At 39.7% G+C, this 11,760-nt stretch overlaps 1 protein-coding gene across 1 annotated transcript in view; it reads left to right on the forward strand.

The window, feature by feature from the left end:
* Window positions 1–9,827, forward strand: part of LOC116703417 (radial spoke head 1 homolog) — a 17,946-nt gene extending 8,119 nt beyond the window's left edge. Inside the window, exons 3-7 of the mRNA XM_032538137.1 lie at window positions 6,587–6,692; window positions 6,797–6,887; window positions 7,361–7,496; window positions 8,567–8,647; window positions 9,452–9,827. Coding sequence (XP_032394028.1) covers window positions 6,587–6,692; window positions 6,797–6,887; window positions 7,361–7,496; window positions 8,567–8,647; window positions 9,452–9,583 — 546 coding nt within the window. The 3' untranslated portion in view covers window positions 9,584–9,827. The remainder of the gene's footprint in view (window positions 1–6,586; window positions 6,693–6,796; window positions 6,888–7,360; window positions 7,497–8,566; window positions 8,648–9,451) is intronic.
* Window positions 9,828–11,760: the final 1,933 nt, after the last annotated feature.

Raw genomic sequence — 11,760 nt, forward strand, 5'->3', positions numbered from 1 at the left:
AATATACAGATGGCTATTACTATAAACAGAATTTTTACAGTTAGATATATATATTATTAGGCTAAAATGAGCAGATGTCTATTATGTAGATTTGTTTTTGTAGAAAGTTTGGAGCTTCTGACTTTAACCAGGTCTCACTCACTGAATGATTTGTTGTTAAGATGTACATGATTCCTAAAATAAAAAAACGTGATGATTTGAATATGCCAAAACATTTTGAACAATGCAGGAGAACAATCATTTCCTTTACATAAATAAAGACATTTGCACCACGAAGTGTTGCATACACATTCGCCAAAATGCAGTAATGTGAAGTGTTTGACACCCCAATGTGTCCCGCCCAATGTCGAAACCAAACCTCCGCCCTTTAGACCTCCACCGGCGCAGGTTTCCGGTTCACATTCATCGCTGTCGGTGGGTTGGTGATGGTGTCAACTCGCCGGCCGGTGGATGACAACCGTGTCCGTGCACGGCCGCGTTTCCTGAAAGCGTTGCCCGGATCATCTGGATCAGCTGTTTGCATCTGCCCAGTTGATGGGTTGAATGGAAAAAAATGCATTGTCAAAGAGATGGAGACATAAATAAAGACTTGTTGAAATTGTCATGAACGTTGTGTTGTGTTGCAACTACTCTACGCCTACCTGTAAGGGAACTTAAAATTGATCATTTCACTATTGAACACAACATTGTGTTGGTTATTGCTGCTTAAAAAATGACAGAAATGTGTGAGAGAATCAGACCAGGGCTCAGACTGATGCGTTTAAAAAAAATTTTAAAAATGGAGGCAGGAGAGAAAAAAAAGAAAAACTGAGCTGAGAGATAATAAGTGACAGTGGAGGAGGGAGAGAGAGTTTTGGTTTGCTGGGGCAGAAAATAAAAAAATGATATTGGAGATGACATAAGGCAACAGGACTCCAAGTTGCCTTCAGGCTCTGTAACAAGGTCACTGAGCTAGCCGCCTTTACACACTGCATGCAAAGCCACTGGTCAGCAGCAGAGGACGAACCGCCCTCCATGGACCTGAGTCCCAATCCCGAGGGTACACATAGTCCTGGTTAATTGGTACTGAGCTGTAACAATGTGTGTATAAAGTGTGAAGTCCTATCTCACTTTGCTGCTTGCTAATTCCTGATAATGGACACCTCGTCTGCATTCCATGTTGAGCGTACAAAGCATTTAGCTAAGCATTGATCTGATGATGTCATTAATCACAAGATAGCTTATGGATATTGCAGTATTTCCCATGAAAACCCATGCGTCTGGAAATGAAAATGCTCAACTGTCCATTAAAGGCCTTGAGCCATATTCGCCGTCACAAAGCAGTGGCATAATGGAGACGCTGAACCCCCAATTTGTCCCATGTGTGCATGTTGAATGGTGCTTGTCAGGGACAAAACGTCATAACTCTGACTTTGTTACCAATTTATTTGAATTCCCTCACACTCGCGCAATTATTTAATACAGACCTCTCAAAAAGAATCAGTTCCCAGAGAGACCGTGGCCGTCTTTAGTAGTCACTGGGTCTATCACAATGCCACAATGGGCATGTCTATAACTAGAAGACCTGGAGAGGGACATACTTTCACTAAGAATGTGTTTATTTTACAAATGGCAATACAACATTTTAATTCTTTTTATGTTATTGATAAAAAGCACTTATTAATAAATAACACACAAAAATATTCACATGAAATTGAAGGGGCAGTTGCTGCTGTCTTTTCAAGATTCAAGATTTCTTCATTGTCATACCACAGTACACTGTAGTACAAATAATGTGCAAAGTTCACAGCTCAAAAGAATTAATATACAAATATGTGCGTAAATGCTTATGTGGGTGTGCAGAGCGTGTAGAGTGATAAATATAAAATATATAATGTCTAAAAAAAAGACTGAAAAATATAGATATCTAGATACTAGATGCATACAGTTGGGTTCCTTTTTCATGTAGTGGTTCAATTTAGAGATTTTTGGTATTTTTTGCTTCCATGTCTTCTTTTACTCTCAAGAAAAGAAAACTTCCAAAATACACATTTAGATCTTTGTATTAGACCTGTACCCTCCATCTGTTTGCATCTGTAGATTGCTTCTAAATGAACAAAACAAGCTCAAATGCTTATTTAACCCTCCTATTGTCCTCGGGTCAAATTTGACCCCTTTAAAAAATGTCCATATCTGAAATATGGGTTTCTTTTTAACCAAATTACCACAAAATAAGGATTGGATTCCTTACAACGCTTTTTGTAAATACAGTTGATCCTGACTAATCTCATCTGTACGTTCCTTTGATCTTAACTATTAGTCCAAATAATTCATAATATCTGCTTTTTTAACTCAAATATTAGGTATAATTCTAGATAAATGAGGGTTATTGACCATGAATTCCAAAAAGTAGTAAAACTAGTAAGGTGGTATTGGTGAAATCTAAACAAAAAAAAAAGGTCTGAAAAAGGGACAAAAATGTCAAACTTTTGTCTGTTTTGGACCCAGGAGGACAACACAAGGGTTAAACATAACATTTGTTTTATTTTGAGCAGCCCGTACATGGAATACCATACCCACAGAACTAAGAAACATCACATCAAATCCTTCTCCAAAATCCATAAACCATTGGTTATTGACTAATCAAATGTGCTGCCATAATCCATAAGAATGTGTTTCTCTTTGCCGCTATAGTGTCTCTGTGTGTGCTTGTGTGTTGTTGATGCGTTCTAATGTGTGTCTATGCACTTTAACCTGTGTCTACTGTGTATTATACTATGATAGTGGTTGTGTCATTTTACTTGTCTGTGTCTATGCCTTTCTTGTTTTATGTGTATGTGTTGTATTGTTGTAGCGTATCTATTGTTGCTAGGGACTGCAGACGGAAATTAGCCTGTATGGCTAAATCTGGCACATTTACATGTTGGACTCTGTATTCATGTTGATTAATGTGCGTTGTCCCTTTTAAATAAAGACATTTACAACCTCTTGATGTAAGTTATTAACTGGGAGAGTAACTGTGGTGAAATGTTAAGTTGAATGGTTTTGTGGATTTTGTTCTTGTCAAATGTATGCTAATTGGTCGCTAACTCGTTCAAATGCGCTAATGTGGCGATTGTGATGACATTATTAGACACACATTACTGTACCGTATTCACCTTTTGTGTCTCCATTAAGTGAAGTAGGCTAGGCTACATTAGCCTGTGTGGCCATGATGCCTTAGCTAAACCTTAGCTAACTTTGTGCGTTAGCTTACTAGCATGCACGCTAGCAAGACACAAGTTAGCTATATTTGTTGTTGTTTTTTGGTCTTTTGGGTAATTAGCTGTTAATTTGAGGCACAGACAAAGTTTCATCTCCCAACCTTAGATTTATTTATTCAATAAATATATCTCAAGAAAAAAGGGCAGGTGCTCAGGCCCCGTCGGATGTCCATGTGTGGACCTGGTTCCTGTACCGTGAGTACACAGTCAGTTTACATTTAACCCTTTGTGTTATCTTTTGATGCTTTTTGTCAATGTTTTGAACTTTTTCTTACGTTTTTTTCCCTTTTTTCAACACTTTTTTCCCAATGTTTGACACTTTTTTTGACATTTTCAACACGTTTCAGTTATTTTTGGAATCTATGGTCAATAAACCTCATTTATAGGAAATTATACCTAACGTTTGAGTCAGAAAAGCAGAAATTGGGAATTATTTAGACTAAAATTAAAGGAATGGATGTGAGGGATACAGACTGGAATATGACAACTTTTACAATTACACTAATACTATTTCAAAACCACTATGTAGGGAGGTCTTGGGACATGTATGCATGTATTGAGAAAAGCCACAAAAAACATCGGTAAAAATGGTGGTAAAAAAAGAGGAATAAACAGAAAATAGCTGGGGGAAAAAAGAGAAACAAAACGGTGGAAAAAGCGGGGGAAAAAAATCCTCAAAAGAGATGGCAAATACTCCGTAAGAAGCAACAAAAACTGAAAAAAAAAATCCAGAAAAGCGACAAAAAACCCTTGACAAAGCCCAGTATTGATTATTTGGGGGGAGTGGGGGTGGGGGGGGGACCTCGGACAGACACACACATGAAGAGACAGAGATAGAGAGAGAGATACACAATCCCACAGCATAGCTTTGGGGTCAGGTCTAGGCTTTAGTCCCTTCCTGTAGGAGGCAGATGGGTGGGGTTTTGACCTTTGCCCCCGCCAGGACCTCACTAGCTCGCAAAGCCCGTTATCTGCAGGACATCTCTGGCCGCTGACATCACGTTGGACAGGAAAGAGACAGACAGAGACAACTGCAGAAAGATCTGTGATGGTGATTGTGATGGGGGGGGGTTCCAGCGTTCATTCATGTGCCAGAATGGACTGCAGGAATAGTTGGGATAAGGATGAGGAGAGACAGAAACAGCATGATAAAGAACAGGATTGGTCCATAGCATCCTGACCAGGGTCCAAGTCCAGAGTCCCAAACACAGGGAGTAATGGTAAATGAACAACAGGAAATAAAAAGAATGTTCATATGGCAACAAAACAGAACAGAACTGGAGTATTTTGAATTTTGCCGAGAATCTCCATTGAAGTTAACCTCTGTTTAACTTTGATATTGCTCCAGTTAAAATGGTGTTTAGAAACCCCCCCCCCGATATTTCAGACCATAAATTTGTGCAAGATTGCTTTGAATGTGCTTGAATTGACTAATTAAAAAAATCTAGTACATATGGTTATCACAAACAAAAAAATGGTTCTATTCTTTGACCCGTTGTGGCTAGTTTTAACTTAACAGTTACAGTAGCCTAATGATGCTAAGCTAGTGTAGTATAGTGGGGGTTGCATGTGTGCAGAACTTGAGGTGTTCAGCCCTGCGCTCTTGAACACACCTCCCTATTATCCAATTAGCTCCCCCCCCCCCCCCCCCCAGACCAAACCCCCTCTTTATTGATTGTTGTTTTTAGAGCCGTCTTTATACTCACTGTGACTGCTTTCTTAGCATTCCGTATATTAAATGCCATCCAGAACAATCTCAACACATTCATTAGATTAAAAACATAATTTAAACCATGTGTCAGTGCTATTCTGCTATTTCAAATAGTCAGTGTCAGTGGAAACTATGCAGGGGAAACTCTTTACTGATATGAGCCAAAACACGGGGAACATGGACCTCTAGTGTTCATTTATTTGCATTACTGCATTCACACAATCCGAATAATTCATAAATCCCCTCAGGGAAATGATTTAGCTTAGTCAAATTTAAAGTAAAATAGGAGTAAGTGTATAGCTACAGTAATCAAATGTAAGTGAGATTAGGTTAAAAAGATAGAGTGTACAAATTCTATTGTGGTGCGGTGTCAACATAAAAAAGTACAGTAAAAAAAGTACAGATAGAAATTGAAGTACTATTATTAACCTTTTCATTTTACTGGGAACATTTCATATTCATAAGTTGTCTAATTCCAAACCCTGCTTTAAATGTTTCAAATTGAAGTAAACATTTACCTTGAGCCTCTTAATTTAATAACAAACAAAAAAAGCTATGTATTTCTGATTTATACTCAAAGATGTTTAATTAAGGATTCATATTGTAACACTTTATTTTTCTTCACAGGCTGTCACATTTGTATTTCTTTTTTTTTATGATACTTTATCTTTTTTATGTTCCTGATTATTTGTACTTGCAAGGTCTTATTTTTTTGTTTAATAAGCAAAAAAAAAAAAAAAAAAAAAAGAGTTCCGCCTGGTCTGCGTTGCCTGGCGACGGTGGGTGATTTTCTTTTTTTTTTTTTTTTTACTTTATTCAATCATACAAATATACAAACAAACAAGGCAATAGGAAAAACAAAACCAATTTCAAAAAATAAACTTTTGCCTTGGGTCGAACAAAACAAAAGATAAAAAACAAATACATAGCGAATTAACATCCAGAAGAGAAAAATAAATTAATTAATTAAAAAAAAAGGGAAAAAAAAATTTCAAAAAAATTAAAAGAAGCCACGACCATAGACATAATAAATATCTAACCCAGTGCACCATTACGTCACAGTGATTAATCGTGGGCATGGCATTAAATTAACTCATTAAAATAACGTATACACATCACACAGAGTCTCAAACAGGAGGCTGCCAGATCAAGCATGCTCATAACACCATTTATGGTATTTTACTAGTTTTCAACAAAACTGTCAATTTTTCTCAAACAAGACTCCAAAGACCAGATAGGTTCAACGTTTGAATGAAAAACTTAAAAAAAGAGATATTCTCGAAGACAGCTGCATGTTTTCTTCCCGTTTTCAACAGCTGTCGTCACTGTGACAATCACAGACGCATTTAGCTGAAAGTCCCCAGGTAACAGGATTGCTTGTTAAACCAGAACACCTGTCCCACAGGGGCTGAGTGAAGGTCTACAGCAGATAGACCCTCACATGCATGCTAATAATAGTACTATACCATGGACAGTATATGTAAATACTATGTGCACTTTGAATTAAAGAAATGGTGTTAATCTGTTTAGATCCATATTCAGTCTGTGATGAAACAACTGTTCTATCATTGCCACCCAGGTTTCCGTTGCATTAAGTGGAAAATAACTGTCTGATTCACTGTTTTGTCTAAAGGGGACATATCGCTTCAAGAATGGGGCGAGATATGTGGGAGACTATCGCAAGAACAAGAAACATGGACAGGGCACCTTCGACTATCCAGATGGCTCCAAATATGAAGGTGGAATATGAATTCATCAGTGTGTGAGGTTTTCAGCTGACAAGAAAGAGTGCAGCTGAAGCTTCAGGAACTAACTCTCATTGCTGTCCCTTTGGGTGCGACAGGGTCATGGGTGAAGGACCAGAGACAGGGCCACGGGGTCTACACCTACCCCAACGGAGACACGTATGCTGGAGAGTGGCTGCATCACGTCAGGTACACTATATCTATAGTTTGAAAAATCCAAGTGCATGTCACTGACGTGTTTTCAGTTCTAAATATTGCTGCGCCTTCTCCATTCAAAGCCTGCTAGAGGTTTTTAAACTAAATTCAGTGATTCAATTTCCTTCATAGTGGCAAATCACAACAGCAGTTATCTCAGGACACTTTAGAGCGGTCTATTCCGTACTCTGTAATTTACAAAGTGGTGATACAGTGATACAGCACGAGAATGGGATTTCTGCTGGAAATCCATCCTGGTGAAAATAGAAATATGTTGTTTTAGATATCTAGGAAGAATAAATGTTGTATTTTCATTATACAGCAGTATCTATTTACATATTAAGAGTAATATATATTGAGCCTAGTTTTAACATCATTTTACCTGCACATTTCCAAGTCCATTCTAATTCAATACAGAAAGTGGACGTTTTAAACTGGCTGGTGACCTTGATGTCATGTGATTGCAGGCACGGCCAGGGCGTTTACCACTACCAGCAGATGGGCGCACAGTACCGGGGCAACTGGCTGAATGGCAAGATGGAGGCAGCTGGAGAGTACGTCTACTCTAACGCCAGATACAAGGGCAACTTTGTCAACAATAATGTGAGTTCTACTTTAATGACTCTGCTTACCGAAGACATGTGGGAGAAGGGTGTCGGGGGACGAGAACAGTTTGGTTCACTAATGCTCGGCAGGATCCGTCTCTGTCAGGGTTGGGCTGGAATAAAACAGAATGAAAGTACTTCTCAATCTTAACTTAAAGAAAATATTCTTGCCACATCTCTAAATTCTGTTCTTTTACATGCCGCCCGCATCAGAATGAAGCCTTAATGTTTCGAACGCTACAGTTTAGTACACCTTGGGATGCCGTCATCCTGATGGTCAGAGCGGTTGTAAACCCTCAGGTTAGGCAAACAATCATTATTAGCAACATAACACATGGACTCCCTTCCCATTGGACCTCCTAGTGACTGCTGCCACCTGCTGCTGTTCCCTGCTCTGATGGACTCATTGTTAGTACTGTTGGTGCTGATGGGACGGCTAGAGCGACCAAGAGGGAAACCTAATTGTAATAAACCGTAGTTTGACTTTATATGATGGCTGTCTTAGTGTCATTGTGATCTGTCACATTTGGAGCTGCAACAATTCCAAATGCTACTGTACTATTAATTGTCTCAGTAATACCTGTAATTAACAATATAATTGTCTCTTTCGGTCAAATTTAAAAAGATGTGTTAATGTATTGCTTTTATAAACAAAGTAAAGTTGTGAATGATGTCCCAGGATCCATCTTTTGGTTATTTAACTGTCATGTGACCCAGATAATGTAATAACAAAGGTACATAGTACACAGAAGTAAACCACGCCTCTCTATTATCCAGTAGAGAGGCGTATTATAGTATACTATCAGTATAGTATATAGTACTATCAGTATTCTAGTCCAAGCACTAATCACTTACTATTTGGCATATCTGAACAGAACCAACAGCTACCAGTCACAGGCCTTAAGACCTTAGCTAATTCATTGTGGTTAAACAAATCATTGGACAATGATGTCCTAGTAGTAGTTGTCGTGGACAATGATGTTCCAGGCCTAGTCCCATTGTGATGATGAAAGCAGATAGTTTGTCCAGTGTTGGAGCTGTCTCTGCCATCCCTCTGTTCTGTTGCAGCCATGCGGCCCGGGGAAGTATGCGTTCGACATCGGCTGTGAGCAGCATGGGCAATACCGGCAGGTAGAGCAGGCAGAGCAGGTAGTTTCACATCAACACCGTACTCTTTCTTGGGAACAGCAGCCATGATGTGTTAACACAGTACACAATAACACAACTGCTTTTATAGCACTATGTTTTACAGTGTTAGTAAGCAGCTGGAAGCCTCGTTGTAGAATTAAACCGTCCATGTTAAGTGTGACAAAAAAAAAAAGTACTCAATGCAGAAAACCCCTCAAATTTTAAAAAGTGTAAACGATCCAAATTCAACTAATTGTTCAATGACATCATCATCTCAGCTGGACTTGTTGGCCATTATATTGTTGCTGGGTTACTTTATAATAAAACATCAGATTATAAACTACATGTGTTTAGTGTTCCAGAATTACTACTAGTAACTAGGAACTAAAGCTGTCAGATAAATGTAGTGGAGCAACTAAAGTAACTAGTAACTAAAGTACTTAGTAACTAAAGTAACTAGTAACTAAAGCTGTCAGATGAATGTAATAGAGTAACTAAAGCTGTGAGTAATGGAGTAAGAAGTACAATATTTCTCTGTGATGCAGCGGAGTAGAAGTAGAAAGTACCATGAAAAGAACAGACTCAAGTACAGTACAAGTACCTCAATATTGGTACTATAGTACAGTATGAGTAAATGTACTTAGTTACATTCTACCACTGCTCACTGATCACAGTGAGGCCCTCTGGCATTTGTGAAAACATAAAGATGGAAATGTGTATGTGCTTTCCTTGCAAAATAAACCAGAATCACGTGTCACATTGACACACAGTATTTTAGAGCATTTCCTACCGTACACAAACTCATTGTGTACTCACTGTTTGCAGGAGCGAGCTGAGGGCAAGGGGGGCCAGTTGGCCTCCACCACCGTCCTTAAGTGGACTCCCAAGTGTGTCACCGGCCCGATGCTGTGTACTCCAAGCGAAGACACTTCAGGTGCACTTGATGAAAACTTCTGATGCACATGTAACAGACACACTTCATCATACCATATACCATAACCCGTTGTAAGTCCTTGTTGTTGTTTCACCTTGATGGCCGTGTTGGGGACTGTAGTGTGCAGCGTTGCTTCAAACGCAGAGGTACAGAGACCTGGAGTCGTGAACCTGGGTTTTCTAAGGAAGCGGCTGTAGCAGAGAACTCAGCCATGTGACCAATCCACAATCCTGCGTCTCTCAACCTGTTTATAAAGCAAAATAACATGTAGTTTTAAATATGAAAATAAATCTGTTAAGCTAATGGTCTTCACTGTTTTCTTATGAATGCTGTTCCATTGCTTCTCTAGTTCTTATCATGAATGTATACTGTGTGCAGTGCATGTGCTTTTCTGTTTTCTCACAATGTGCTTCAGTGTGATGGGGGTATTGTGTCTGGGGGCTCTGCTTGGGTTTGGGAACCAGCTGGCTGAGGGATCGCTCTGTAGGGGGAGGGCTTCCTTACTGTGTTTTTTGGGTATTCATAAAACTGATATGCTCTCTTTTGAGTTTTGATAATTAGTGGGTGGCATCCTAATTCTGCTCTGCGTGCATTATTTGGTGTTTTCTGTTGGACTCATTTGGAGAATGGATTTTCAAAATTCTGCATGCATCCTTGATCTGCTTCTTCCAGAGCCCCCCCTTGGTTCTCCTGGCTGTGGTCTTCGGGTCTTTGTCATGTTGGAAGACCCAGCCTCGACCCATCTTCAATGCTCTAACTGAGGGAAGGAGGTTGTCCCCCAAAATCTCGCAATACATGGTCCCGGTCCTCCTCTCCTTAATACAGTGCAGTCGCCCTGTCCCGTGTGCAGAAACCCCCCCCCAAAGCATGATGCTACCCCCCCCCCCATGCTTCACAGTAGGAATGGTATTCTTGGGATGGAACTCATCATTCTTCTTCCTCCAAACACAATTCTGTTGTCTCAAATTTACAATTACTGTACATTTTATGGATTACAGGTTGTTCAAATACTTATTCCCTCACTGTAGCAATGGGCCTATATTAATGTTAACTAGCATGGTAGTTAGCAATAATTAGCCTGTGCCTATATTAATGTTAACTAGCATGTTAGTTAGCAATAATTAGCCTGTGCCTATATTAATGTTAACTAGCATTTTAGTAAAAAAATGCGAAGAGAGAGACAAAACTGTGGACAAAGCGGGGGAAACATCCTCAGAAGAGGTGACAAATACTCAGTAAGAAGCAACAAAAACTTTGAAAGGCGACAAAAAACCCTTGACAAAGCACAGTATTGATTATTTGGGGGAGGTGGGGGTGGGGGGGGACCTCGAACAGACACACACACACACACACACACACACACACACACACACACACACACACACACACAGGCAGCGAGAGAGAGAGAGATACATAATCCCACAGCATAGCTTTGGGGTCAGGTCTAGGCTTTAGTCCCTTCCTGTAGGAGCAGATGTGGGTTTTGACCTTGCCCCCGCCAGGGACCCCATACGCTCGCGAAGCCTGTTATCTGCAGACATCTCTAGGACTCACGTTGGACAGGAAAGAGACAGACGAGACAACTGCTAAAGATCTGTATGGCGATGGCGCTGGGGGTGGGGGGGGGGGGGGGGAAAGGTTTGGTTCCAGCATTCATTCAACATTCATGTGCAAGAATAACTGCAGGAATAGTCGGATAAGATAGAGAGACAGAAACCAGCATGATAAAGAACAGGATTGGTCCATAGCATCCTGACCAGGGACAAGTCCAGAGTCCCAAACACAGGTAGGAATGGTAAATGAACAACAGGAAATAAAAAGAAAGTTCATATGGCAACAAAACAGAACAGATCTGGAGTATTTTGAATTTTGCCGAGAATCTCCATTGAAGTTAACCTCTGTTTAACTTTGATATTGCTCCAGTTAAAATGGTGTTTTTAAAAAAAAAAAGGATATTTCAGACCATACATTTGTGCAACATTGCTTTGAATGTGCTTGAATTGAATAGTAAAAAAATCTAGTACATATGGTTATCACAAAGGAAATGGTACTATTCTTTGATCCGTTGTGGCTAGTTTTAACTTAACAGTTACAGTAATCATGCTAAGCTAGTGTAGTATAGTGGGGGTTGCATGTGTGCAGAACTTGAGGTATTCAGCCCTGCGCTCTTGAACACACCTCCCTAGTATCCAATTAGCTC

This window comes from Etheostoma spectabile, chromosome 15, assembly GCF_008692095.1.
Source record: "Etheostoma spectabile isolate EspeVRDwgs_2016 chromosome 15, UIUC_Espe_1.0, whole genome shotgun sequence".
In the NCBI taxonomy this organism is placed as follows: domain Eukaryota; kingdom Metazoa; phylum Chordata; class Actinopteri; order Perciformes; family Percidae; genus Etheostoma; species Etheostoma spectabile.